This window comes from Apiospora marii (genome assembly GCF_038362585.1).
Source record: "Apiospora marii strain CBS 49790 chromosome Unknown utg000006l_segment0_segment0, whole genome shotgun sequence".
NCBI classification, from domain to species: Eukaryota; Fungi; Ascomycota; class Sordariomycetes; order Amphisphaeriales; family Apiosporaceae; genus Apiospora; species Apiospora marii.
In genome coordinates this window covers 454,117-481,300 of record NW_027117378.1, presented here as the reverse complement: position 1 = coordinate 481,300, position 27,184 = coordinate 454,117, and the positions used below count along the sequence as shown (strand labels likewise).

At 57.5% G+C, this 27,184-nt stretch overlaps 7 protein-coding genes across 7 annotated transcripts; 4 read left to right on the top strand and 3 right to left on the bottom strand.

Moving 5' to 3' along the window:
• Window positions 1–693: 693 nt before the first annotated feature.
• Window positions 694–2,099, bottom strand: PG985_009903 (uncharacterized protein; the record flags this gene model as incomplete). The annotated part of the gene is made up of 3 exons (XM_066829671.1): window positions 694–1,385; window positions 1,476–1,817; window positions 1,922–2,099. The coding sequence occupies 3 exons, from the start codon at window positions 2,097–2,099 to the stop codon at window positions 694–696; spliced, it is 1,212 nt and encodes a 403-aa protein (XP_066682061.1).
• A 1,224-nt stretch (window positions 2,100–3,323) lies between these two features.
• Window positions 3,324–5,146, bottom strand: PG985_009902 (uncharacterized protein; the record flags this gene model as incomplete). The annotated part of the gene is made up of 2 exons (XM_066829670.1): window positions 3,324–3,673; window positions 3,748–5,146. The coding sequence occupies 2 exons, from the start codon at window positions 5,144–5,146 to the stop codon at window positions 3,324–3,326; spliced, it is 1,749 nt and encodes a 582-aa protein (XP_066682060.1).
• A 1,450-nt stretch (window positions 5,147–6,596) lies between these two features.
• PG985_009901 (uncharacterized protein) lies at window positions 6,597–8,637 on the bottom strand (the record flags this gene model as incomplete). Its single annotated transcript, XM_066829669.1, has 4 exons — window positions 6,597–7,086; window positions 7,163–7,938; window positions 8,054–8,324; window positions 8,396–8,637. The coding sequence occupies 4 exons, from the start codon at window positions 8,635–8,637 to the stop codon at window positions 6,597–6,599; spliced, it is 1,779 nt and encodes a 592-aa protein (XP_066682059.1).
• Window positions 8,638–10,361: 1,724 nt separating this feature from the next.
• On the top strand, window positions 10,362–14,565 carry PG985_009900 (uncharacterized protein; the record flags this gene model as incomplete). Its single annotated transcript, XM_066829668.1, has 3 exons — window positions 10,362–10,484; window positions 10,570–11,497; window positions 11,558–14,565. 3 exons carry the CDS (start codon window positions 10,362–10,364, stop codon window positions 14,563–14,565), a joined length of 4,059 nt encoding a protein of 1,352 aa, XP_066682058.1.
• A 2,938-nt stretch (window positions 14,566–17,503) lies between these two features.
• Window positions 17,504–18,659, top strand: PG985_009899 (alcohol dehydrogenase; the record flags this gene model as incomplete). The annotated part of the gene is made up of 2 exons (XM_066829667.1): window positions 17,504–17,555; window positions 17,659–18,659. 2 exons carry the CDS (start codon window positions 17,504–17,506, stop codon window positions 18,657–18,659), a joined length of 1,053 nt encoding a protein of 350 aa, XP_066682057.1.
• A 1,207-nt stretch (window positions 18,660–19,866) lies between these two features.
• On the top strand, window positions 19,867–23,819 carry PG985_009898 (uncharacterized protein; the record flags this gene model as incomplete). The annotated part of the gene is made up of 5 exons (XM_066829666.1): window positions 19,867–20,096; window positions 20,247–20,435; window positions 20,574–20,689; window positions 20,806–22,410; window positions 22,471–23,819. 5 exons carry the CDS (start codon window positions 19,867–19,869, stop codon window positions 23,817–23,819), a joined length of 3,489 nt encoding a protein of 1,162 aa, XP_066682056.1.
• A 1,181-nt stretch (window positions 23,820–25,000) lies between these two features.
• On the top strand, window positions 25,001–25,446 carry PG985_009897 (uncharacterized protein; the record flags this gene model as incomplete). The annotated part of the gene is made up of 2 exons (XM_066829665.1): window positions 25,001–25,215; window positions 25,290–25,446. The coding sequence occupies 2 exons, from the start codon at window positions 25,001–25,003 to the stop codon at window positions 25,444–25,446; spliced, it is 372 nt and encodes a 123-aa protein (XP_066682055.1).
• Window positions 25,447–27,184: the final 1,738 nt, after the last annotated feature.

Here is a 27,184-nt window from a genome sequence, read left to right as displayed (position 1 = left end):
CATGTTCAAGTCTTGATGAGACTTCCCGTCTGGAACATGGCATTTCAGATTAATGATATTCAAAAGTGTTTTCAATGTCTTTCTTTTCTGACAAAGGGTGGTAATACCATGGGTTCTGAAAATGATGAAGAAAACTTGACCGGCTGGCTTATGGTCGACCCCTCATTTGCAAATGCACTTTGCCTGCTCTTCGCAATTGATCACTACATGTAATTGAAAGAGAAAAACGTTATCAATCTCACGACTCGCGCAGCATAAAAAGTCTCTCTGTCTTTAAACTCTGATATATCAATGAATGCCTGTATGCCTTCGAACTATATGCACAATGCAACCCAATTCCTCTGACGCGACCAATCACGGCATCAAACCCCTCCATTTCCAAAGCCTATCCAGCCAATTCCCAAAGTAGGGACCAACGCCAAAAACTCCGCAGCCATTCTACTTACTTTCCATATGCCCGGCAGAAGAAGAAAAAAAAAAAAAAAAAAAAAAAAAAAAAAAAAACAGGTTAGGGGAAAAGCCCTCCAAAACTCTAAATGTGCTCTAGACCTTGACGGGGTCTTGTCCAAGTCGGAGGTAATCCCAGACGACTTTGGCACGGTTAGCTAATGAACCCGCAATCAAATACCATCCATATCCGATGAAGGCTGGAAGGGAGGGAAGGGGAACGGTGACTCACTCTTGAACCCCAAATCATCCCCAAAGAACAACTTCAACACATCCTCCCCCGACTTCATCCCCCTCGTCCGGCCCATACGACAACCCCATCTTCCCGACCGCCAGCCCAATCATGGGCGGGATCTCCGCGAGCTCCTGGAACACAGGCTCGTGCTTCTTCTCCGAGGACGAGAAGGACGAGAGCTCCTGCAGCATGAGCTGGTGGATATTGAGCCCCGCGAACCGGCCCTCGTGCATGGCGGCGCCGCACCGCTTGATGCCGGACCAGTGGATCAGATCCCCCACCGCGAAGTGGCGGTCCGCGTTCGGCAACAGCTCGCTTTCTTCCGACAGTTGGATCTGCATCGTGGGCCGGATGTTCACGAGCCCCGTGTCGGTATCCAGGGCGGCGGCGGGCAGGTAGTCGGTCGACGGCACGCTGCGGGAGATGGCCTCGATGACGACGCTGGCCGTCATCTTGTGGCCGTTGGTGAACTCGACCTCGAACCCGCTGTCGGCGCCTTCAGGTTTCAGGGGCAGGCTTGACAGGAGGCGGTGGTTCATGAGCGTCTCGACCCCGGCCTCGCGCACGAGCTCCAGGGCCCGGTCTTTCACGTCGTCGGGCAGCGGCTCGGCCGACAGCAGCTTGTCGCGCGAGTGCGCCAGCGTCACCCGGACGTCGGGCGCCACCATCTTGAGCTCGGCGGCCATTTCGATGCCGACGGCGCCTGCGTGTGGGACCTCCTCGTCAGCATCTCTTTTCGTCCCCGCTCAAGGGGTAATGTGAAAGGGGAGCAAAGTAGTGGCAGTAAACTTACCTCCACCCACCACCAAAACCGGATGCCTGCTCCCGCGCACCGCATCGATGTGCTGCCCGGCCTCGCGCAGGTACGTCTTGCGCGTGAGGGACTGGGGCACGACGGGCCAGGCGCGGCGGAGGCCGGTCGCGGCGATGAAGTAGTCGTATTTCTCTTCCGTGGGCTGTTCGGAAGAGGATTCGAGAAACGTCGCCGTCCGCGTCGCCGGGTCGACCTTTTGCACGCGCCCGTGGACGAAGCGCACGTCGGGCCGCTGCAGGAGCTTGACGTCGGAAAAGTCCACCCAGCACTTGTCGGCGTACTCCTTGGAGGACAGGGCCAGGGGCGAGCCGATTACGTGGACTGTTGGTTGTCGGATCGCGGGGTCAGTTTTCTCGTGTATACGATACAGTGACAGTGTGCGTGTGTGTGTGTGTGTGTGTGGATGGGTATGCAATGTTACGTACAGAAACCGCTGCGCTCGTCGACGATGGTGATGGAGACGGGGATCCGGGCGTCGAGGGCGCTGTCGCACTTGTCGAGCAGGTTGATGGCGGCGGCGAGGCCCGAGTAGCACCCGCCGGCGATGAGCACCTTGAAGGGGTTCGCGGTGCTCCGGACACCCTGGTTGAGCGAGTCCATCATTTTGGGGAGAGGTTTGTCGGTAAGGGTTCGGACCGGGGGGTATCTGGAACGAGGGGCACAGAGAGCGTATGTGATTCTCTCGGAAGGGGCGAGAACAGACTGGACGGCACACGGCTAGAAGGCAACGGCGGCGACGACGACAGTGCAAGGGAACAATGAGAGAAGGTGAGTGATATGAGGTAACTATGCAACCACACTCCAGTTCACTGCTACAGAATAATCGAAATCTCGCGCGGAATGGGGAATGGAACACTTCGGCCCTCGGTTCAACGTTTCTACAGTATCTATCTACAATTTCAATCTGATAACCACTAGCCTTGATCCAAATCGGAGGAGGGGCAGGCCAGCATGTCTACCCAACGAGACGGACGTATCACTGCGGGCAAAGGTGGGCGACATAGGAACGTTTCCTCCATTTCTGAGCCAGCGCGGAATCGGGGTCAAGGACCAAAAAGATCCGTCAATGGCCGGCTCCATCTTGGCGACACATGCCCAAATCTGATACAACCTACTGCTGCGAGACCCCATGACGATGACTCTTATCAGATCCGATGGAAGTGTCGGCAATACCACATAGGGAGGGGCCACAGAAACAGACTACAGAAAGAACCCGGCGCTTTCTCTGCCCGACGGAGACCTGAAGAAGGGTGGTCAGTGGGCAGCCAAATTTTTTTCTTCCTTCATGCCTGCCTATCCCATCTACAAAGTGTAGGTACATCGTGGGAATTGCGGTGGGGTCGTTGGCCAAGGAATGGATGGCCTGATGTGGGCACCATTTGTTATCAGATCCGCACCTTGCAGGGTTAGGCCGGCTGCTGCAGGCGCTACAATAGTGCCCCTGTAGATGCATATGCCATTTTCCACGTATTAGGTGGTAGGGTCTGGCTGGTACTTGATTGTGGTACCGGTTCGTATTCGCGTAGCTCCATCAGAGGCAATGCGTTCTGCACTTGCATGCATTGATGAATGTCGAACAGGTCGAATCAGACGTGTACGTACATTTGGGGTTCCGTTGAATGCGGCGTGTGAAGCCATGGTGTTATTCAGAAGTTGTAACGCATTTTACTCCTATGCCAGCATGAAGACCGTAGATAACTACTGGCCGCTTGATATATTGTGAGATATGCGTAAAAGTTGGTTGATCGGTTTCTCTTTCCCAGGTATATGGTGTATCTAATAGTAAATATGTACTCTAACAAGTGAGCTCCCAAGCGTATACCTCCCCTACAACTTCTCCAACCTCCGCTTCCGCAACATCTCCTCCCCCAGCCGCGCCATCTTGAACTTCTGAATCTTGCCGCTGCCCGTCAGCGGCACGTCGAGCGGCACGCCGTCGCGGCCCAGCCAGAAGACGTGGGCGGGCGCCTTGTGCTTGCCCAGCTTCTGCCGCACCCAGTCCCGCATCTCTTCGTCGGTGGGCGTTTCAGAGGTTTCGCCCTCGGACGACGCTTGCAGGAAGGCGGCCACCGCCTCGCCGTAGTGGGCGTCCTTGAGCCCCGTCACGATCGCCTTGGTGATGACGGGGTGGGCCATTAGGCGCTCTTCGATCTCGAGGGGGTAGATGTTCTCGCCGCCTGACTTAGTGTTAGCAAAGGCCGTTCCATGTGATAGTGTAGGAGAAAGAATATCAAAAAGTAATAACACTTACCCCGAATGATAATGTCCTTGAACCGCCCCGTGATGGTGCAGTACCCCTGATCGTCAAACACGGCCTCGTCCCCCGTGTGCAGCCAGAGCGTGCCCGCCTCGTCGCGCACCATGACCTCGGCCGTCTTCTCCGAGTTGTTCCAGTAGCCGGCCTGCAGCTGGTAGCCCGCCATGCACAGCTCGCCGCGCTGGCCGAGCGGCACGACCTGCCCGTCGTGGTCGACGATCTTGGCCCGCGCGTGCGGCATCAGCGTCCCCACCGTCGTCAGCCGCCGGTCGATGGCGTCGTCCGTGAAGGCGTTGAAGCACGTCGGGCTCGCCTCCGTCAGCCCGTAGCTGCTCGTGAACTCGCTCATGCCGAACCGCTCCACCATGAGCTCCATCAGGTACCGCGGCACCGGCGCCCCCGCCACGATGCCCGTCCGCAGCGGCGCGCAGTCGAACCCCGGCGGCAGCGGCAGGTTGAACAAGGTGTCGAACATGGCGGGGACGCCGTGCACCGCCGTGCAGCGCTCGTCCGACAGGGCCCGCAGCACCGCCGCCGGGTCGAAGACCTCCTCGGGAAAGACGATCTTGGCGCCGTGCGTGATGACGGCCATGAGGCCCAGCACCAATCCAAAACAGTGGAACAGCGGCGGCGGGCAGCACAGCACGTCGTCGGCCGTGAACCGCATCCGGTCGCCGATGAAGCGCGCGTTGTTGACGATGTTGTGGTGCGTCAGCATGGCCGCCTTGGGCAGGCCCGTCGTCCCGCTCGTGAACTGCAGGTTGCAGACGTTGTGCGCCAGCACCTTGCGGCCCAGCCGATGCAGGTTGTGGTTGCTCGTACGCTGCCCCTGCTTGATCAGGTCGGCGTAGGTCGGGTAGGCGGGGCCCGCGTCGCCGCGGATGATGACGACGTTGGGACTCTTCTCCTGCTTGGCCGCCAGCTCCGCCAGCAGCTTCGTGTTGTCGGTCCGCCCGATCTTCTTGGTGGTGAAGAAGACCTTGCAGTCGGAGAAGGACAGGGCGTACTGCGCCTCGGTCGGGGTGTAGGTGTTGTTCAGGATGACGAGGATGGCGCCGATGCGGGCGACGGCGAAGAAGACGGCGGCGTACTCGGCGCAGTTGCCCGCCATGATGCCCACCCGGTCGCCCGTCCCGATGCCCAGCGACACCAGCGCCCGCGCCAGCTGCAGGCTCTGCTGGTTCAGTTCGTTGTACGTCCACCGCGCCCCCGTCCACGGCGTCACCAGGCACTCCTGGTGCCCGTGGTGCTGGCACTGGAGGTCCAGCAGCTCCCCCAGCGTCAGGTCGACCAGCGGCGGGTCGACCGGGCCCTGCAGCACCGACATGGCCTGCCGCTCCAACATGGCCGCCTCGAGGGGCAGCGAGGCCGTCGTTATCGGCTGTGTGGCCATGATGTATGTGATGGTGATGATGTCTATTACTGAACCCGCGAGGTTGGGTCTAGGTCACAAGAGAATAGAGCGTTATGTTTGCGCATCTACCTTAAGACCGAGGGCGGCGATATTATGGTTTGATTATCTGGAAACATTAAGAGTGACAACCGGGCTCGAGGCACTCGCAACGAGGCCCGACGAGCTGGCTGACGAAGAAGCTCCTAGCATGCGATCTGGTGGATCCGGATGGCCTACTAGGGCCTGGTGGTTACCATGCCACATGCCTTTTGCTGGATAGAAGCATGTCCCCATTGTGTGGTACGAACCAGGGATCGAGTTCTTCTACGGTACTTACCTTGGAGAGAGCAGCAAAAGGTGGCCTACACACGCATATGTGTGGTAGTAGGGAGAAGACTTTGCCGGATCCAACTAAAACCCCTCGGCGGGACATTCTGGCCTCGATTCTGATTTGCTTTCGAGTCAAGCGAAAAAGGGCATGATGTTGCCAAGGATGTAACCCAGGGAACACGAGTATGTAGAGAAATTCCCTTCGAAACCAGGGATCACAGGATAATACCATTCAACTCACTTCCTTCCTAATGGGAACGGACTGAGCGGGGGCAGGGCGAGCTAGCTAGCTGCTCCTACTGTACGGAGCCGCGCCATTGTTGCTGGACGGAGGACCGGGTCAAATGCGGTCAAGAGGCAGGCAGGTTTGGCGCTGGCGTCGCATCGTGGGAACCCGGACGCAGCCAATGGCGATGGACAGCCAGCAGGAACATCAGCCCACTACGAGGGAGAATGATGTAAGTGGGAACGTCACGAAACCGACGGACAAGATTGATAAGTTCTTGGTGCTTGGGATCAGGGATGGCTCGGGTGGCTGATGGTGGGGTGCGAAGAGAAAAGATTGAAGAAAAAAGATCTAATCAGATGATCTGATAAGATTACGGACGCGCATCAGTCAGGGGTGTCCCACAATAGCCTGCGATGTCGGAAATCCACCTTCTAGGTACAGTGTATCACTTTAACGGGGTTTTCCAGCACAGCACGAACCATCGAGGGTCGGGTCGCCCAGTACATTGACAGACTCTTAACTGAATTAAAAATGTTGACGTAATTTTAATCAACTGCGAGGACGCGGTGCGGGTTACCATCCCGAATCGCAAGCGGCGTAGCATCAGAGAGGCCTAAGGTTTGGAAATAGTCTCGTCTCCATATATTCGCGGTACCAAATCTATCAAGTCTGTCTAGATCTATTCATGCATGTATGTATGTATATATGTGGTGATATCTCCTGTATCCCAAAACGCCAAGCAGGCTTCTTTTTCCAGCCATGCATGCATAGTAGCGAGAGCCGCCGTAATGTATTTGTTCGTCAAATCGTAAAACTTCGTAAGATGAGGCGCCCCATCATAGCAAATCAAATGCCAAAAGGGGTAAAAAAAAAAAAAAAAAACGAAATGACTCATATCACCTTGCCCTTGACCTGCTGCGTCTGGCTCACCCGCACATCCCTCCACATCATGACCGCCACGATCTGCAGCAGCGCGAACCCGGTGCCCGCGAGGCACATTTTGACCTGGGCCTGGTCGTAGGCCGCGATGATGGCGTCGCGCACGGGGCTGCCCATCGGGTAGCTCAGCTGCCGCTTCATGTCGGCGCACAGCAGCGCGAGCTCCTCGGCCGGCATGTCCGGCAGGAGCCGCGCCAGCGCGTTGGGCAGCGTGGAGTTCCAGATGGCCCCGCTCAGCGCGTTGCCCCCGGCCGACCCGATGTAGCTGGCCAGCGACAGGATGGCCATGACCGAGGCGAGTTCCGCGTGCGTGCAGACGGCCATGACGGCCATCTGGCCCACGACGACGAGCGTGCTGCCGCCGATGGTGATCATGACCTGGCAGAGTACCAGAAGGCCGACGGAGCTATCCGGTCGGCGGAACAGTATCATAGCAACACCCCTATTAGATTACTGTCAGCTTCTGCAATGGATATAATTTTGGCTTAGTCGCATTGATATGGTTCAGGGGTCCTTACCCTGGTATATGGAACGGCAGTGCGGCCCAGGCTAGCCACCTGTACCGATCAGAGACCCGGATCAGATAACCAACCACAGCCGCCCACAAGCAGCTTCCCAGCCCGTAAATATGGTCGATATAGCCGGCTTCCGCAATGTCGAGGCCGTGCACGACTTGGAGGTAGGACGAGTAGTACGAATCCCACGAGAAGTAGGACACGAAGAGCACAATCATCAAAAGGCAAGACCCGCCGGTGTTCCGGGAGAATAGCAAGCCGAACGGAATGATTGGCTTCGTGGCCTGGTACCTCTCGTGCACCGCGAACGCGAAGAGCGTCGCAAAGCCCATGGCGACCAGCACGAGGCTCGATCGGTTCGACGTCTTGATGCCGAGGGAGAACGGGACGAAGATCATGGACAGCCCCAAGGCCAGCAGGACAACCCCGACCACATCGAACTCCTCCAAGTAGTACGTCGCGCTCTTGGGCGCGACCTTGACGTCGTGGGGCGCCGCCGGCAGGACGCCCAGCTTGGCGGCCTTTCGGGCGTTCCGCATGAGGACCACGAGGATGGGCAGCGAGAACAGGAAGAAGGAGACGGAGGAGAAGCCGAAGGCCCACCGCCAGCTGCTCTGCTTGTAGAACCATTGGGCGATGGGGGGTCCGATGAAGGTCGTGATCAGGCTCGGGGACGTCGAGAAGGCGAAGGCCAGGGCGCGGTTCTTCAGGGACGACGTGTCCGCAATGATGATGCTGAGGATGTAGCTGAACCCGCTAAGGCCGACTTGATAAAACACCTGCGGCTTGGGTTAGCATTTGCTGCAAGCATTTCAAAATCTCAGGATGCGAAGCAAAAAAGTGCATTCGCTCTATTCGATATAAGGAAATGAATGCGTGGTTGGAGGTATGTACCTGGGCAGCGGCATAAGTCTTGATGTTGGTGCATGCAGCCATTAGTATCAGGCCAATCGTAGCTAGCACCACGACGGCCGCTAAGCCCTGGGGCCGGCCCCATGCGTCAATGACCTTGGAGATGGGCAGTTTCAGCACGCCACTGAGAATCGAGGCGACGATGCCAATGGTCGGGATCAGCGAGTGCGAGGAGAACTCGCTGGTTACGTAGGGGGTGAGGTTCGAGATGATCTGCCATTGCAGCGCCGAGGCAAAGGAGCACAGAAAGATGCTTCAGATGGGAAAAGTACCCTATTAGCCAGCTTTTCTTCTTGAAAGCTATAACACAACATCAACACCTACAAGAAATAGGCCACAATCAGCGTAGAGCGTGTCCAGACCAGGTTGATGGCATCGGCTTGCTGCACGCCGGCTTGGGCGGCGTCTTCCTCATCGTCGTGGCCGGCCATGATACTGTTGTCGTCTGTCTCGGAAATGCTGACGTTGGCATGTTGGTCCTTGGGCGACAACGTGGACCCATAAACTTGGATAGGCACGGAACCCTCGGCCGGGATGAGCGGTACTCGACTATTTGCGTCTTCCATTTCGTTAGGCATCGTGACCGAGTCAAAAAAGGGAACCCCTTTCCTTTCCAAAAGACCAGATCAAATATATATATCCAATGAATTTACATTTCCGAAAAGGGGATGTACAGGAACGACGGTCGAGGACGTGCCAGATATTTAAAACAGATCGACGCCGCGATCAACGACATGGGCACACGGAAACACCAATCAATGAGACGAACCCATCTCCGAAAGAGAAGGCGCTTACAACGTGGGAGTCAGAAATGTCAGGGCTGTTGTCACGGAAGGTTTCAGGGTTTCTGCATGCCGTGCAGCGTGCCTGTGTGCCTAAAAACCCTCCCAACCTGCAGGTCGTGCCGAGCGGATGGGTCAATCCGCAGCTGTTCCAAAGTTCACCGCCACCACGGCGCAGTATTCGCGGGTAAGGCGATTAAACAAAAAACGTATAACTTGGATCGTAGCATGAAAAAGAGCATAAACGGCAGCGATAAGGTCTGGGATTGCTACCCAAACTAGCAGCATATGCTTTTGATTGACCTTGATTGACGACACCAGCACAACAAATTCGGGGCTGACTAGCATCAGAGTGGTTGTCATGCGATCAAAGTGAGGAGGCAAGAGGGAGGAGGATCAAGAAGTTGGACAGTTGGACGGGACCCCGCAGTTGTGGCAGGGCAGGACAGGCATCATAGGGCCGTACAGGGCAATAGTCCGCCCTGGCTGTCGCAGTCAGCAGTCAGCAGTGGTTGGTGGTGGTACCTAAAGGCGGGCAAATGCAGCAGTTCAATCAATTGATCAGTCAATTGATCCGAGTGAGCAGCGGCGCAGGTTGCAGGGACACTGCCCGTACTGTGCATGCCCATCAAGTGTCAAACGGTGGGAAGCCGAAGGGAGGGCCCGACCGCCCCAAGCCATGACTTGCTTAGTGCCATCTGATAACTTTGATTTGCTTTTGCCCGGGATCTTGTCATTTGACTCGAGGGCCGAGAGGGCCTCGTGCGTGCTTTTGCCTTTTTCAACCATCCCCATTCAAATTCGCGGCTGGTGACGGCTAACTGGAGGAAGGATGTGCCACCCAAGAGCCAACTAGGTCTAGCGATGATTCCGGGCAGGTTGCAACCAATATGGCATGGCGATGGATCTGATTTGATTAGATTGATAATAGTTTCTGGGTTGATCTACCCCCGTCACCACTCACCACTTACCTCGCCTGCTCGCATTACGACAAGATTGCTGCACGCACGCACACACACAGTAAGGAAATGGCGATATTAAGTTATCAGATGCTGCACGCCAAGCTCCACTGATGGCCAGGACTTAAAGACGCGAGGTGGGGTTCACCCTGAGCCCAATCCTGATCGGCTTGCCTCTTTCTCTTCTCAAGTCCCCCAAGTACCGCCATGTACTTGCGCGAGGTTCCATCGCAGACCCGCCCCTAGCATAACATTGACGAAAACAGCACGGCTGCAACCCTTGAATGGTCTCCTCGACCGGCTCCGCAGCCCATGATGGGTGATGGGTGTCGACGGATCTGCCTGATGCCTCTAACGGGGTTTTTCGTGCTGTTGTTGCTTGCTCGCTGCTGTTGCTGCCGCCAAGAGCTATGCGGAGCCAATTGCTTCCGCACGCCGGGGCTGCGGCTCTTCTGCGTTTGCATATGATGGATGCGGCCGAGCCCTGTTGAGAAAGTCTTCATTGCATGTTGGTCTTGCAAGAAGTCGGGTCAAAGGGCACATAGCACGATGACCGAGAAAGACCTCCAAGGGCAGAAGCCAGCCGACGCTGCCGCTGAAGCTGATGTTGCAACCAATGACGGCAACGGAGTCGAGGCCGCAGCACCGAAGCCGCGGTCTAAGCTGTCCCGGGTGAGTGGCCACACATGTCATGTGCTCTCCAATGAGACGCAGCTATCATGGGCAACAGGCGATACTGACTTATACGATTCTCAAGTTCTTCCGGCATTTCTTCAGGTACTTCCGACTTCTGGGGTATGCTGAGCCAGGCCTCGTCGATATCGGCCTCCTGATAACGGGCACGCTGTCGTGCATTGCGGCCGGCGTGCCCTTCCCGCTCATCGGCATCATCTTCGGCCAGCTGCTGGACAACCTCAACTCGGCGACGTGCGCGGCCGGGGATGCGGCGACCGACGCGGCGCAGTACCAGGCGGCCGTCAACGACAAGGTGCTCAAGGTCTTCTACCTCGCCATCGCCCAGTTCGTGCTCATCTACATCTACATCGTCTCCTGGAACCTGTTTGGCGACCGCCTCGCCCACCGCCTCCGCGCCAAGTACTTCCGCGCCCTGCTCAAGCAGGAGGTCTCCTTTTTCGACAAGCTCCCCGCCGGCGAGGTCTCCTCGCGCCTCAGCGGCGACATCGCCATCATCAAGGGCGGCACCTCCGAGAAGGTCGGCCTGGTCCTCGGCGTCTTCTCCATGTTCGTGACCGCCTACATTGTGGCCTTCATCAAGTATGCGAAGCTCGCCGGCATCCTCGTCTCCCTCTTGCCCGCGTTCATGTGCATGGGGATCCTGGGTGGCCACTACGTGGGCAAGTTCTCCGGCCTCGTGTCGGGCCACATCGCGGCCGCGTCCTCGGTCGCGCTCGAGGGCCTGTCCAACGTGACCATCGTGCAGGCGTTCCGCGCCAACGACCGCCTGGAGAAGAAGTTCACCGAGAAGCTGACCGACGCCCGCCGGGACGGCATCAAGAAGGCCATGGCCACGGCCGTCCAGTCGGGCATGCTCTACTTTCTGGCATACTCCGCCAACGGTCTGGCCTACTGGCAGGGTAGTCAGGCGATCGCGGACGCGGTAAGCGGTCGTACCACCGATATGAGCGTGGGCACAATCTATACCATTATTTTCATCCTCGTCGATGGTGAGTGAACTAAATGTTCTACGAGGGGATTGGCGAAACAACCGCTAATACCATGAATAGGAACTATTGTCCTGAGTCAAATGGCACCGTTCCTGCAAATCTTCGGATCTGCCGCGGCATCCTTTGCTCGTTTGGAGGAGGATATTGGGCGTCTGTCTAGTATTGACGGCACGGTCGATAATGGTGTCGATTCTTCTGGACTCATTGAGGGCGATTTCAAGCTGGAGAACGTCTCATTCACTTACCCCTCTAGGCCCGACGTGCCCGTGATCCGCGACGTCTCCCTACACTTCCCCAAAGGGAAACGCACGGCAGTTGTGGGACTATCTGGATCAGGCAAGTCTACCATTGCAGGCTTGCTTACCCGACTGTACGATCCCGACGGAGGCGCCATTTTCGTCGACGGGAGGAACCTGCGCGATCTGAATGTCCGTCAACTCCGAAGCCACATAGGCCTGGTACAGCAAGATCCGCTACTCCTCGACAGGTCTGTTCTGGAAAACGTTGCCCTCGGGCTCATCAACTCTCCGCGACCAGCCCACTCCGAGCTTCAGGAATTCCTTCTCGGCAACGGTCTGGCAGAGATCGCGGAACAGGTGCGCAAGGGAACGGATATGCAAACGGCCGCTGCTGCCTACGGACAACAGGCGGTCGAGATCGTGCAGATGGTACAGCGGGCGACGACCATGGCCGACGCGACGGCCTTTTTGGATCACCTTGAATACGGCTACGGTACCATGGTTGGTTCTAATGGTGATTTGCTCAGCGGCGGACAAAAGCAACGAGTCGCTCTCGCGCGAGCCCTGGTAAAGGATCCCCAGATTTTGGTTCTTGACGAGGCTACATCATCACTAGACTCGGGCAGCGAGCTACGTATCCAGAAAGCAATCGAAGAGGCTACGGTTGGCAAGACGGTGGTGTCCATCGCCCACAGGCTGGCGACCGTCAAGTCGGCCGACAATATCATTGTGATGCGGAATGGCCGCGTCATTGAGCAGGGAAGCCACGCTGAGCTCCTGGCCAAGGACGACGCCTACGCTGCGCTAGTTCGGCTGCAGAATATGGGCTCGGATAACTCGAGCATCGCTACATCCAAGACATCCAAAGACCCGGAAACGGACCCTGAGAAGGTAGTCGAGCCGACACTGGCGGACGACCCGGAGAAGTCACCCGGAGCCGAAACGTGCGAGCCAGCATCGGAGACGCCCACGCCCAGTGAGGAATCCAAGCCTACAGCCAAGAGGACTACCTGGGGAACTATGAAGACCATGCACAAGTTTACACGACCATTTTCCCTCTTACTTCTGGTCGCTTTTACCTCGTCACTTGTCGTCGGTGGAGCGTACTCTGGCGCTGCGGTCATCTTCGGTCACACCGTTGAGGCCTTGAGCCCCTGCGAGGGCGAAGACAGCGTTCGGTCGGCTGGAAGCTTCTACGGGCTGATGTTCTTCATCCTTGCCATCATCGAGCTCTTCGCCAACGGCATCAGCTGGTCAGCATTCGGTACCGTGGCCGAGCGGGTTCTCTACTCCATCCGGACGCTCTCCTTCCGCTCTCTGCTGGAGCAGGACCTGCATTGGCACCAGTCGGAGAACCGCACGCCATCGACGCTGCTGACTTTCCTTACCAATGATTCCATCGCTGTGGGCGGTTTGACCGGGTCCATTATTGGAACGATATTCTCCATCGGGGTCAACTTCATCGTGGCCGTCATCTTGTCGCACATCATCGCGTGGAGAATCGCGCTGGTCTGCCTCGCTGTCGTTCCCCTGATGCTGGGAGCAGGCATCATGCAGATCCGCCTCCTGACGCAGTTTGCCGCGCGGCACGAGTCGGCGTATGCCAAGTCCGTCAGCATCACGGTCGAGGCCGTGAACTCGATCAAGACGGTGGCCGCGCTCTCGCTCGAGCAGGAAGTCCTTGGCACCTACCGCCGCTCGCTCAAGACGCCGCGCAAGGAGATGTTCCGGTCCAGCATCTGGATCAACCTGTTCCTCGCCCTCACCAACAGCATCTCCAACATGATCTACGCGCTCGCCTACTGGTGGGGCGCCAAGCAGATTATCGAGGGCCACTACACGCAGACGCAGTTCTTCATCGTGCTCATCGCCCTGCTGGTCAGCGCCCAGCTTTGGGGCCAGCTGTTCACGCTCGCGCCCGAGGTGACCAACGCCGGTCGGGCCGCGAGCCGAATCTTCGACGTGATCGAGCTCGGATCCAACCAGCAGATGGACCAGCACAAGACGAAGCCAGCGGGCGGCAAAGATGACGACCCGGAGGCTGCTGTCGAAGCAAAGGTGGCGCCGCAGACGAAGGAGGGGGGTATGAGTGTCAGCTTCGACAACTTAATGTTTTCCTATCCGGCCCGCCCGAACAGGCAGGTGCTGAAGGGCCTTGACCTCTCGATCCGTCCCGGTCAGTTCTGTGCTCTGGTCGGCCCCAGTGGTGCCGGAAAGTCCACCATCATTGCCCTCTTGGAACGTATGTACCGTCCGGACTCGGGCATCATCAAAATCGATGGGGTCGACATCGCCGCCAAGAGCGAGCCGCTCTTCCGTGACGAGATTGGCCTGGTACCACAGGACAGCATCATGTTCGATGGGAGCATCCGGTTCAACATCGCCCTGGGCGCCCGTCCCGACCACGAGCCGGCGCAGTCGGAGATCGAAGCGGCCTGCCGCCTCGCCAACATCCACGACACCATCATGTCGCTGCCCGAGGGGTACGACACCCCCTGCGGCACGGGCGGCAGCCAACTGTCGGGCGGGCAGAAGCAGCGCCTCGCCATCGCGCGCGCCCTGGTGCGCCGGCCGCGCATGCTGCTGCTGGACGAGTCGACGAGCGCCCTGGACGCCGAGTCGGAGCGGTTGCTACAGGAAGGGCTGGACCAGGCGGCCAAGGGGATCACGGTGGTGGCCATTGCCCACCGGCTCCATACCATCCGCCGGGCCGACGTGATTTTCATGATTGAGGATGGCCGGTGCGTCGAGAGGGGCACGCACGAGGAGCTCATGCGCAAGAGCGAGAGCTACCGCGTCAACGTGCTACACCAGACCCTCGACGGCTAGTCTCTACATACTTAACACAGGTATCGCTCGTCACAGAAACAGAGTTTGAGGCGGACGGCGACGGACAAGGGGACAGATCATCTACCCGGCGCCCGCTAACTGGCCATGCATGTTGGGGTAATATCTAGATCTCATACCTTTTGAAGTAGTAGTAGCATGCTAGCTAGTTAGTCTGCAATAATCATAATAAGACACGCTTGCTTTTTTGCATTTGGCATTGTTTCTTGGGCTTCTTGCATGTTCCATCTGAACGGATCCAATGGCGGCGGCCGGTTGCCGCTCCAAACGACTACTGCAGGAGAACGTTGTGGCGTTTGCGGGGAAATTGTGATGAGTTGTTCGTTACCTAGTCGGAGATGCTTCAAATGGATGCGCTTGCATTGGATTCGAAAGTGATTTGCACGCTGAAACTCGGGCCAAAGGGGAGATTCGGACAAATGCATCATTTTTGTTTGTTTCTGACGTTAGTTTGCTGCGGGAGGAGGAGGAAGGAGACCCACGAGGTTCCGTTGGTAGATCAGATGACCGGAATCCCTGAGTAAGGAAGTGGGAGAGTGGGAGCTAAGGGGCCCCAGGAGCAAGGAGCTGAGAGTCCTGAACCCTGGCCCGCGGACGCATCTGCGGCCAACGACAGAGGGAGGATCGAAAGGATCTCCCAAGTTCTCCATGGCTTGGCTTGGAAGCTGCCATGTTTGTTGTTCAATGATCGGCTGGACTTGACATCAAGACATGCTCCGTACAGCAGGCACACGTTGGAGACCGTTGCAGCTAGGAAGGCAAAGATTGCCCGAACCAATTTCGATTTGCTGGTAACGAACGGCTGACCCCGTGACCGGACAATGAATTGACGCATGAACGAACTCTCCAATGCAGCATTGCAAGTTACATAGGATCCCATTCGGCCGAACTGTGGCGTCAATTTGCCCGGCCTCTCTGGACCGTTTTTCGCGAAGTTGAGGGTTTTAATTTTCTCTGCTCGGAAAACAACATGATGTTTTCCTCGATATTCGGACCCTTAGTAGGAGATCTGAAGCTACAATCGGGCCAAATGTCGGGCCTGTTACAAGACGCCGGGGGAAATGGGGACTCGGGAACTAGAAACGAAAAAAGAACATACGGCTGCGCGGGCAAAAACGCATGATCACGGTGCCATCGCATTGGGAAACCCTCGATTGGGGGCTCCATTTCGGTTCATCTGGAGCGATTTCGATGGCATGATCAGGCCACTTTCTTGCAACCGCGTGGTGGCCAGAAAGTGAGAAGCCAGAAGTGGCTTATGTAAAAACTGGGGCCGGCGCTGTCCGACACTTTGCCCGACATCCTCACCTGTCGCTCTCGGCCTGGCCCTGTAACGAATGAGCCCAGAGGGAGCGAGAGGTTGGTCTGGTTATGGAAACTTTAGAGGGGTTACAATTACTACGAGCAGGGTGATTACGAGGTAGAGAGAGGCAAGAAATGAGGCGAAGAGTGAGACGACAAGCGAATCTAGCGAAGAAAGAAAGAGGCGAGATTGATGATAGACCCTGCAGTATGCATCGAGGTCGCATCGTCGCATCGTATCGTGCCCTGCAAACCAAAAGCTACCCCTCCAGAACCACCTGCTGGCCGACGACCCCTCCCCCTCCCTACCACATCTACAGTAAACCGAAAAGATAGCAAATCACCACTCCCATTAGACCGGGCCAGGCATGCAGTGAGTGGTCAAGCAGTACCGGATCTACAGTACGTTCTATTGAGGGCCAATCTCTCTATCGCTCGGGCTATTAGTCAACATCCCCGTTGTAGCATTGATTGACTCGTCGTCGTCGTGTGCGTTTTCTGCATTGCATGAGAAGCCAGCCCGGCAGGAATATGCCCGCTCGTCCGAAGTCGACGCGCCATTGGCCAATCAGCAGGCCCCAACACATCCTGGCAGGCTGAACCTTATACGTAGTTCGGTCTGACTTATACTTGGAGTTGCATCATGCCCGTCCGGAATGGTCATAGTGGTTGGGGGTAGTAAGTCGTAGGCTGTGAATTGGCAGGCGAGCAGTTGCGGTTGCAGTTGCTGCGTGCAGCCCAGGCCCAGCAGCAGCCAAGAAGTCTCCAGTTGTGCGGGCCACTAAGCTGCTCCCAAGACCCAACGATCAGCCAATATCCCCAAACCACCCATTGCAACCGAGCTGGAGCTGAGTACGTTAGGGAGAGAGGAGTACAGTAAAACGTGTTCCGAACATGCAACCTAACATACCTATTGACCGAACTAACGAGAGACAAGACCAAGAGAGACCAGACCGACTTCCCGGGCGCCCGGCGTTACTCTCGGGATTCCCTCCCCCGTTTTCCCTTGCGCCCAAACCAAAGGGGCACCTGCCGATAGGCCCGCGCGCCCTCCTGGTGCTGGCTCTCGCGCGCGGCGGGGTCCCTGGTCAGAGCTGGTCTCCAAGGTGGTGCCATATGCGTGTGATCTAGACCCGTCGTCATGAAGTGTCAATCCGCAGCTCTGCTTGCTCTCCCCTGCTTTCGCCCGTGTCCCTAGCCTATGCCGCCGTCTTCCGGATAACACCTGATTGGTGTTGCGGCGCAGGTCGTCGGGGAAAGCAGCAAAAGGGCCATCGGAAAGAGAAAGAAAAAAAAAAAACAATCTTTTGTTACCTGCATGCTGTACTGTTACCACACGGGCTTCGGATATCGATGACGGACTCTCTGCTACTGTGTGACCCAACGCACTACGCACCCTTTTGAGATGAACGTTCATTTGTATAAATAGGTTTCTCCTCTTCCCTCCATCATGGCATCTCGAACATTCAGCTGCATCATCAAACCAAGACACTTCAGACCCCTTCAACAATCCCTCCAACAATACTATAAGACTCCCCGTCTATCCGGAGTCTTTCGTCAACCATCATCCAGTTTCTCCGTCTATAGTCCAGCAAGAAACATCACATCTTCGCCCATCATGTCGGTTCCTCAGACTCAGACGGCTATGGTGGTCGAGCAGGTCGGCGGACGTGAGTATACCTTCTTTCTTTCTTGGACTTCTTCCCGCCTCCCACAACAACCAGTCAACCAATCATTTCCATGAATCCCCAACAATGCTGACATGCCTTCCAGCCATCATCAAGAAGGAGATCCCCGTGCCCAAGCCCGGCCCCGATGAGGTCCTCATCAACATCAAGTACTCGGGTGTCTGCCACACCGACCTGCACGCCATGAACGGCGACTGGCCCCTGCCCGTCAAGATGCCGCTGGTCGGTGGTCACGAGGGCGCCGGTGTCGTCGTCGCCAAGGGCGAGCTCGTCAACGACATCGAGATTGGCGACCACGCCGGCATCAAGTGGCTCAACGGCTCCTGCATGACCTGCTCCTTCTGTCGCCAGATGGAGGAGCCCCTCTGCCCTAACGCCCGCCTGTCCGGCTACACCGTCGACGGCACCTTCCAGCAGTACGCCATCGGCAAGGCCGCCCACGTCGCCCGCCTGCCCAAGGACGTCTCCCTCGAGGCCGTCGCCCCCGTCCTCTGCGCCGGTATCACCGTCTTCAAGGCCCTCAAGGAGTCGGGCGCCCGCGCCGGCCAGTGGGTCGCCATCGTTGGTGCTGGTGGCGGTCTGGGCTCGCTGGCCCTGCAGTACTGCAAGGCCATGGGCATCCACGCCATCGGTATTGACGGCGGCGACGAGAAGCGCAAGATGTGCGAGTCGCTCGGCGCCTCGGCCTTTGTCGACTTCACCAAGTCCAAGGACGTCGTGGCCGACGTCAAGAACGCCACGCCCGACGGCTTCGGCCCGCACGGCGTCATCGTGCTGGCCGTGTCCGAGGGCCCCTTCCAGCAGGCGACGCAGTACGTGCGCAGCCGCGGCACCGTCGTGTGCGTCGGCATGCCGGCGGGCGCGTACCTCAAGGCGCCCGTCTTCGACTGCGTCGTCCGCATGATCCGGATACAGGGCTCGTACGTGGGCAACCGCCAGGACACGGCCGAGGCCCTCGACTTCTTCACCCGCGGCCTCATCAAGGCGCCCTACAAGGTCGTCGGCCTCAGCGAGCTGTCGGGCGTCTTCGACCTCATGAAGGCCAACCAGATCGCCGGCCGCATGGTTGTCGACACCAGCCGATAAGTCTTGTCTTCCTCAATCGGGAACGGAACAATAAAGTGTTATAACAACAGCGGGATTGGCGGCGGCGTTTTATGATATCCTGGGCAACTGGGGTTCTTGTATAGAAAAGAAGAGAAATTCCATAACGATATTGCTTAGCAGACGCAGCTTATTTTAATTCAAATCAAAGTAAAAACGGTTAACCATATGGTCTTCGTTCGCCCCTGCATGGCTTCATCTCGTGACATGTCCGCATCCAAGAGGAAAAGAAGGGAGGCACATCAGTGAAGAGGGTAGTCCACCATATAGATAGCTGGTGCATCGGCTATTTCGGGCTCCATCAAGGTTGTCCTCAAGGTCCTCATCTCGTAGCCAGCCAGCCAGCCAGCCAGCACTGGTCACGCCATTTACTGGACGAATGGAGGAATGGATAGAAATGCATCAATGCTTTGACGTTGCGGATGTTTTTGTATTTTTTCTATTGGTCGCTCGTAACCGGCCAAGCTGAATCATCACCCGTACGTACACACGAACCACTATATTTCACTTCCGTGTCTGACCAGCCCAAGTATCTCATGCATTGTATAACAAGCACAACATGTCTATTTCGGGATCTTGTGCATTGAAGCCTTATCGTCGCGCTTTTGGATGATCCCAGCTGACTGGCCCAGGTAGTCGGTGCACGACATGACTAGAAAACCATCCATCTCCATGCGGATCTTGATTCGACTGATTGCCCAATGCAATGCCGACCGCCACGCCCCACCTCGACAGCCATTAGCCATTAGCTCTTCTCGATTACGTCGGTACTGCCGTGCGCGGGCGCCCATATTTTTCTTTCAGCTCGTTTTTCTATCGCGCCCAGTGCCCATTTTCGACACGGTGAGGAAGGACTAGAAGGAAAGTAGCGCGAACCAAGTGCGTGTCGTGACGAACGACCCGACCATCAAGAATCTGGGGAATTTCTTTTTGCACATGCTGCGGCTTGCGACTGTACAAACAAACACACACATACTTTAACTCGTTAATCCTTAATCCTACTATATTCCGTCGCATGTTCCATCCACACCAGTGGCGCTCTTCCTGATTGGTGCCCGGCCTCCTGCTAAAAAGTATATCGCGAAAAACCCGGTACTTCTCCCGCTTTGTTTTTGCATTCACTTGCCAGCCGTCGTCATCCTCCTGTCTTCGTTCTATCCATCATCCATCGATCAATGTCCGGCATAACATGACGAGCAACGACCCAGACAGCCGCAGTAGTGGCGGGAATGTCCCATCGGCCCCCGAAGAAGATGAGAAGATAAAGCCCAGTCTGAGCCGCGCCGACCGGCAGGGCAGCCACGCCTCCAAGGGGAAGGAGGCTGCGGCAACGGCGGCTCCCGCGCCCAAGAAGCCGGGGAGGCTGGCCAAGATGGGCTTCACCCCCATCGACCTGCCGACATTCCTCATCATGGTCAAGTAAGCAAGATTCTACCAGCATTCATTCAACCTCACGTACGCGACTCTTGCAATTCGTTCAAAGACATAGACATTATGTCTTAGGTATACACTCTATATATATACTTGACTATACACATAATGCATATACTGACTTAGCGTGAAATATAGAGGAGCGGTTGCGCCCACCATCGGCATCGCCATCTACCAGCACGCCGCCGTCGCCCACTACTTCACCACGCTGGGCTACCTCGTCGGCATCATCAGCGTCCTGTGTCTCTCCATCCTGCCTCGTGGCAAGTTTCTGCAGAATGTGGTGCTCAACGTCATCTTCGTCTGCGCCGGCGCTGCCATGGGCCTGTAAGTTGTGTCCCTGTCTACCCTGGTCATAAGAAGACGACCAAGCCAGCTCCCCAATATTTCATATGGGACTCACTTGCTCTCATATCCTGGCCTTCCTGCTTGAGCAATATGAGGACTGACTTCGTGATGATGTAGATTAATCTTGTGGTCATCGCTTCAGGCCCGGCTGCACACGCAGACCGGTCCTAGCATAGACCCCGTCACAAGACGCCCGACTTACAACTCGAGCCAGTCCGCCGTGTCCGCAGTCTGTAAGTTCTGTCTTCGTCCACTCTCACTTTCTTCCTCGACTCTCTTCTTCGGGCGTTGCCATTTTCCGAACTGAACAGAAAGAACCACAATCCGCTAACCGAAGATACACCACCAGGGCTCTTCGTCAGCATCTGGTTCGTCAACGTGCTGCGGGCCATGTACCCGACGCTGAACGTGCCCGTCATCCTCTACTCCATCCTGACCAGCATCAGCTGCACCTTCAGCCCGCAGATGACGAGCAACGCGGCCTTCGAGTCGGTCATCCGGCGCATCCTGGTCGCCATGCTGGCGGCCATGGGCCTGGCCACGGGCGCCTCGCTGCTCGTCTTCCCGCTGCCCAGCCGGAAAGTCACGTACGGCCAGATGCGCGCCGCCCTCACGCTCATGCGCGGCGCCGTCCGGCAGGAGAAGGCGTACCTGCAGAGCCTCGAGAACGAGGACATGTTCGCCGAGCCCGTCGCCCGCGTCGGCACGGGGCTCCTGCAGCGCATCAAGTCGCGCCGGCTCGAGAAGAAGGCCAGCAAGGCCAGCAAGAACGGCGAGCCTCCTGTGCCTCCTCCCGCGCCGAAAATGCAGATGAACAACCGCGCCGAGGCGGAGCAGGTCAAGCAGACCATCGCCAGCCTGCGCCAGCTCAGCGGCAAGATGCAGGCGGACCTGCCCTTCGCCAAGCGGGACTTCGCGTGGGGCAAGCTCGACGGCGGCGACGTCAAGATGCTGTTTTATCATTTGCGCTCCTGCCTCATCCCCATCATCGGCCTGTCGACGGTGATCGACATCTTCCAGCGCATCGCCGAGCGCCGCGGCTGGAACACGGACCGCGACACCCCGGCCGACGTGGTCGAGGAGAAGAACGCCGAGAAGCGCATCTGGAACGAGATCATGAAGCAGCTGCACGAGCCGCTCGAGACCCTGTCCGAGGCCCTGGACCAGGGGCTCGAGCACGCCGGGCTGGTGCTGGAGATCCTGCCGAAACCGAAGAAGAAGAAGAAGGCGGATGCCGCGGCCGACGTGGAGGCCAAGGGCGACGCGGTGCAGCCCGGCGACCCCGGGTTCGCCCGGCTGCTCGAGGAGAAGGCCAAGAGCTTCGAGGCCGTCAAGGTGGACATCCTGGCGTCCTGGGCGAGCCAGCGGGGCCTCGCCTTTGACGAGTCGGCGGCGGCCGCTGCGGGCGCGGACCTGGAGACCATGCCGTCGTACCCGAGCCGGGGCAACCGGCACCAGCGCGACCAGTTCCAGCTCTTCCTGCTGCTCTACATCGAGAAGCTGATGACGGAGATCGGGGACTCGGTGCGGGGCTTCGTGGCCTTTGCCGACCAGAAGGCGGCCGACGGGACCATGGCCCAGAACCGTTTAATTATTCCCAAGTACCGCCGCATCAAGAAGTGGGTCTCGTCCATTTTTAGTAGTAGCGAGGGCGAGTCCACCGAGAGCAACGATTTATTGGATGCGGCCAACATCGTCTACATGGGCGACAGCTTCGCGACCAAGAAGAAGGACCCGGAGCACCTGCCGCCCGCCAACGCGTGGGAGCGGCTCGGCGAGGGCGTCCGGGCTTTTTCGAAGTTCTTCTCGTCCGAGGCCAGCATGTTCGGGGTCCGCGTCGCCTGCGCCACCATGACCATCGGCATCGTCAACTTCCTCGAGCCGACGCAGCAGTTCTTCCAGCAGCAGCGCGGGGTCTGGGCCATGATTATCATTGCCATCGGCATGACCCAGTGTAAGTCCATCCCCATATCCGTTTAACTAAGGTTCGTTGTTTGCTAATTGACTGATACAGCATCCGGCCAATCCATCCAGGGCTTCTTCTGCCGCGTGGGCGGCACCGTCGTCTCCATGGTCCTGTCGCTGGTGAACTGGTACATCGTCGGCGAGCGGGTGCCCGGCATCCTCGTCTTCCTCTTCGTCTTCCTCGTCTTCGAGCACTACTTCCTCCTCAAGTTCCCGCAGTTCACGCCCGCCGTCATGATCTGCATGGTGACGCACGTCATGATCATCGGCTACGAGCTGCAGGTGGTCAAGCTGGGCGTCGCCGCCTCCGAGGCCAGCGGCCAGGTCTACTACCCCATCTACACCCTCGCCCCGTATCGGTTGGCCTGCGTCGCCGCCGGCTGCGCCGTCGCCTTCTTCTGGACCGTCTTCCCCTCGCCCCTGACGGAGCGCACCTGGATCCGCCGCGACCTGTCCGCGACGCTGTACCTGCTGGCCAACTACTTCAGCGTCATCGACGAGTCGCTCAAGTCCAAGCTGCACGGCACCGGCGGCGACCCCCGCCACAAGCGCTCCCCGACCAACCGCCTCAAGAAGCACCGCCAGCTCCTGCTCGGCAAGCTTTTGCTATTGTTGCCCTCGCTGAAGCTGCACGCCGACTGGCAGCGCTGGGAGCCCACCCTCGGCGGCGCCTTCCCGCGCGCCGTCTACGAGGACATCATCAAGCGCGCCACGCGCATCACCTCCTACCTGACCCTCATGGCCCACACGGTCGGCTATTCACCTCCGGGGAAAGAAGGGCCCGCGGAGACGGAAAGGCCGGACCGCGCCTGGATCGACGCCCTCGCCGAGCTCATGGCCGACGTCGTGCCCACCAAGCGCGGTATCGTCTGCACTTTGACCCTGCTGTCCCACTCCCTCCAGACGGGCCACTCGCTGCCGCCCAACATGCCGCTGCCGAGGCCGTTCGCGCTGACGCGGCGGCTGGGCATACTGGCCAAGCGGCGGCATCGGCGGGAGCGGCGCGGCAGCGACGAGATTAGTCTTGGCAGCGGCAGCAGCAGCAGTGACGACGATAGCAACAGCAGCAGTGACGAAAGCGATAGAGAAGAGGAGCAGGGGACGAACCAGGCATCCCCCTCGACCACGGCCACGGCCACGGTACCCCAAGGCGGCCCCTTTGGCCTGCTCGACGCCAAGAACATGGCCGAGACCGGGTACGCCGAGTTCGCCGTCCTGCAGGTGTGCAGCAGCCTCATCTGCGACGACCTCGAGGACCTGGTCCGCGACGTCAGCAAGCTGGTCGGCGTCGTCGACTTCAGCTTCCGCGTCGAGGGCAGCTCCTCGACGTTTAGCAGCGGCAGCACGACGGATGGGTCGCGGCAGGGCGGTGGTGGGAGGAAGGGAAAGAGGGACTGATTGGTGGATTGACAACTACTATCGTTCGTGACAAAGTTAATAATCCGTATATACTAGATTTATGTAAGCGGCTGATGCTATCTGACTACCAGGTTGTCAATATATACATCCATTTATCCACCACTATGGTCAATTCACTTCAGTTGTCAGTCAAGTGTTTACTGTTGTATCGTAGTTCTCATTCTATCAAATCTAACAATCAAGGGGTATTTCTCAGTATGTATGTACATTTATTTGCCCTTAAGGAACAAAGAGAGCGATGGTCTCGGTTATATACACCTCCAATCAAGCGTCGTGGTTCAAAACAACCTGCCACGAATCGGTTTTCCTCCCGCTGCCTTTCGATGAATAGGTTAAGCCAGGGGTTGCGCCAACAGCCCCAACACGAGATTCCTTGCTCACTTGCGCACCGGGGCAACAGAGCACCCTCCCTCTATTTGGTGGCGGCTTACCTGCTTCGGACCACCCAGTGCCCGTTCCCCGTCCATGCCCGGGCTTCCCCCGTCCCCAACTCCGGACTGCCGGTCCCAGCCCCAACCTAAGGCCCAACTAGCCCCAAGCCCAGTTCAACGCCAGCCTGGCCACGGATCCGCGCGCTTACCCGGTTCCCATGCCATGCTCAACGCTGTCGCGACTTTACTAAGCGCTCGTTCCGTCTTCAACGTGGACGCCAGACTGGATTGAAAGTTTGTATTCCACAACATGGCGTTGGCGCGAACGGGGAAAGGGACGTGGCTGTGTGTTGGTCTTGGGCGTCTCTGAGCAACGGCCAGCATGGACTTGTATGTCCATGGGATTGATTGACTCCGTCCTAAATAAACAAGACGAGAGTCCAGTCAGCCAGCGCCCGACCTGACGCAAGCCCTCATGAGGCTGGGCGCCACCAAACTCCGCACCATCTCAGCCCCAACGTTATCCGTGGCATAGCCAAGTTTAGAGAGGCCCTTGGACAAGGGGTGTGCTTCTAGGCCTTTGCGGCGTCTTCTAGAATACGATCTTGTATATAAGTCCTCCCTGGCTGGACCTATGCTTCATACTTACCTCCTGGCATCAGCAACATTCGAACATTACCAACTTCTCCATATACACAGTTTCGAGCCACAAGAAAGACAGCATTCTTTCCCGTTTAAAACCCAACACACTTTCACAGCAACCAAAAACAAAAACCCACCACCACCACCATGCCTTCCGAGACCACCATTACGACCCCGATCCCCAGCAGCGTGAGCCGCGACGCCGTCCTAGCCGCCCTGCACGACCACGACCGCTACATCCGGACGACGTGCCCGCAGCTCATCAGCTACACGCACGTCTCGTCGAACCCGGCGGCGGCGGCCGACGGGCTGCCGTGCGAGGTGTACGAGGTGACGGACAAGCGGCCGATCGGGCAGACGACGTTTCGATTAACCCTCACGGACCTCCCCGGGGAGGGGATCGACGCGCTGATCGAGGGAAGGCCCCCACGGGCAGCATGACCATCAAGTCGCGCTTCCGCGTGCTCGAGGGCGCGCCGCAGAACACGCTCGAGGAGCGCGTGGCCATCGACAGCAACATGCTCATGAACAAGATGATCAAGGGCAACGTCGAGAAGAGCCACCCGGAGCAGCACCAGAAGTTCATGATGTAATCGTGGGGCGGCGGCTACTGCAAGTTGCCTGACACTGTCTGTCACGGGCACCACCAATCGCTTGAGAGGAAGAAGTAAGGGGAAGGAGAGACGGGGAGATGGATGATAGGGAAGGCTGGGCCTTGACATGTATAACAATGGAGAGTAGAGAGAAAGAGGGAAACGAATGCCACCGTTTGCATATAGACCTTTTCGTCCCCTTTTACGCCAGTTCGGTTTGGCTGTTAGAGTGTATAGATAGAATGATATCGTCGTTAGTACTTGCTTGCTTACTTACATGCCACTCTTCTTACTTCGTGTGACGGCAGCAGCCTCCCCCTCAGTTACCAGGTAACATACCAAGCAAACAAGCGAGCATGCGTGTATGTGTAATACCGACGAGGGGGGTTGGGCAGATAGATTGGATAGATCCCAGATCGATAATGTAAGACAGATCTCAGACCCTCCCCCTCCTCTCTCACACGTTCTGTCTCCAAGCAGCAGCCGACCTTATCAAGGGGGGTCGGTTTGTCGGTCAGCAATGTGTGCTGCTCTTCTCTCCAACAACTGTCTCTCCTTTCCCCCGCATCGTGAGGGGAAAGGGGCAGACGCGAGGTGAGGAGCTCGGGTTTCTCCAACACTCCTCATTACTCCGTCAGAAAAGGGGGGAGAGATCAACTGCGTGCCAGACCGTTCCCTCCCTTTCCCTCCCTCTTTCTGCCAATCCAAGATACCAATATATATATATATGTATCCAACAAACAATCGCATGTTTGGGAAAATGCCAAGAAGCGAGTCCCGTGAAGTTCTCAGCTCTATCCTTACGTACTTGATATACGACACTTGGGACAACTACAGACAATATGCCACATACACCACGAGATGGGACAGCCAGAAGACGAAACGCTGTAAGGCCGCGAGCGATGCGTCGTAACAGACAACATCACGGCACCCCCGAAGCCCCAGCTAACTCGGCCAATACCCCGGCGCGCGCGCACACACGCACCCAGAGAAAGCAACCCCTCCAACCCCTCCGAGCCAAGGAGAGGGAAGTATGTTTTGTTTTGTTTCGTTTTGTGTTAAGCACTACGTAAGGTCTGAGACAAGCAGCAAGCAGTAAGCAGTAAGCAGTAAGCAGCAGTAGCAGCCGCACAATATGGAGAGAGCCGCGTCCGCGAGTTCGCGCGCAAGATCTACAATAAAACGCAGCTCGGGAACGCATCAATTGCCGCTAAATTCCCCGGTCGTCGGTCGGTCGGTCGGTATGACTGCATCTGGCAATCCCCATCACTTTTCTTTTTCGTCTTCGTTTGCTGTATCCCAACTCGAGCTTGAAGATCGACCCAGCAAAGCAGGAGAGAAAGCCAAGCTGCCACGCACCAAGACAAGAGCTCTCACGCCGTCCCGCTCCCACTACCACCCCCGATTCCCACGACCAATCCAAGCAGTCGGTATGTAAGAGAGGGAGCGAGGGAGCATGCTACTATTCAATTGCCATGTAGATATGCCATTTTGCCACTAGTCGGCGATGAGCAGAAACTCCTTCCCCAAGATCCAACCCTCCACCTCCACACTACCAGCACTCCGGCCAACCCGCCGTTGCGTTGTTGGGCGGGCTAGACCTAGAGCTTGCTAGGGGCGTGATGGAGGGTGATGGAGGGGCAGAAGGGCAGAGGGGCGGGCCCCATGGTCATTCCGTTCGCGGGCCGATCGACTACCACATACGGACTGGTCACCGTTTCTCATTCGTGTTGGCAGC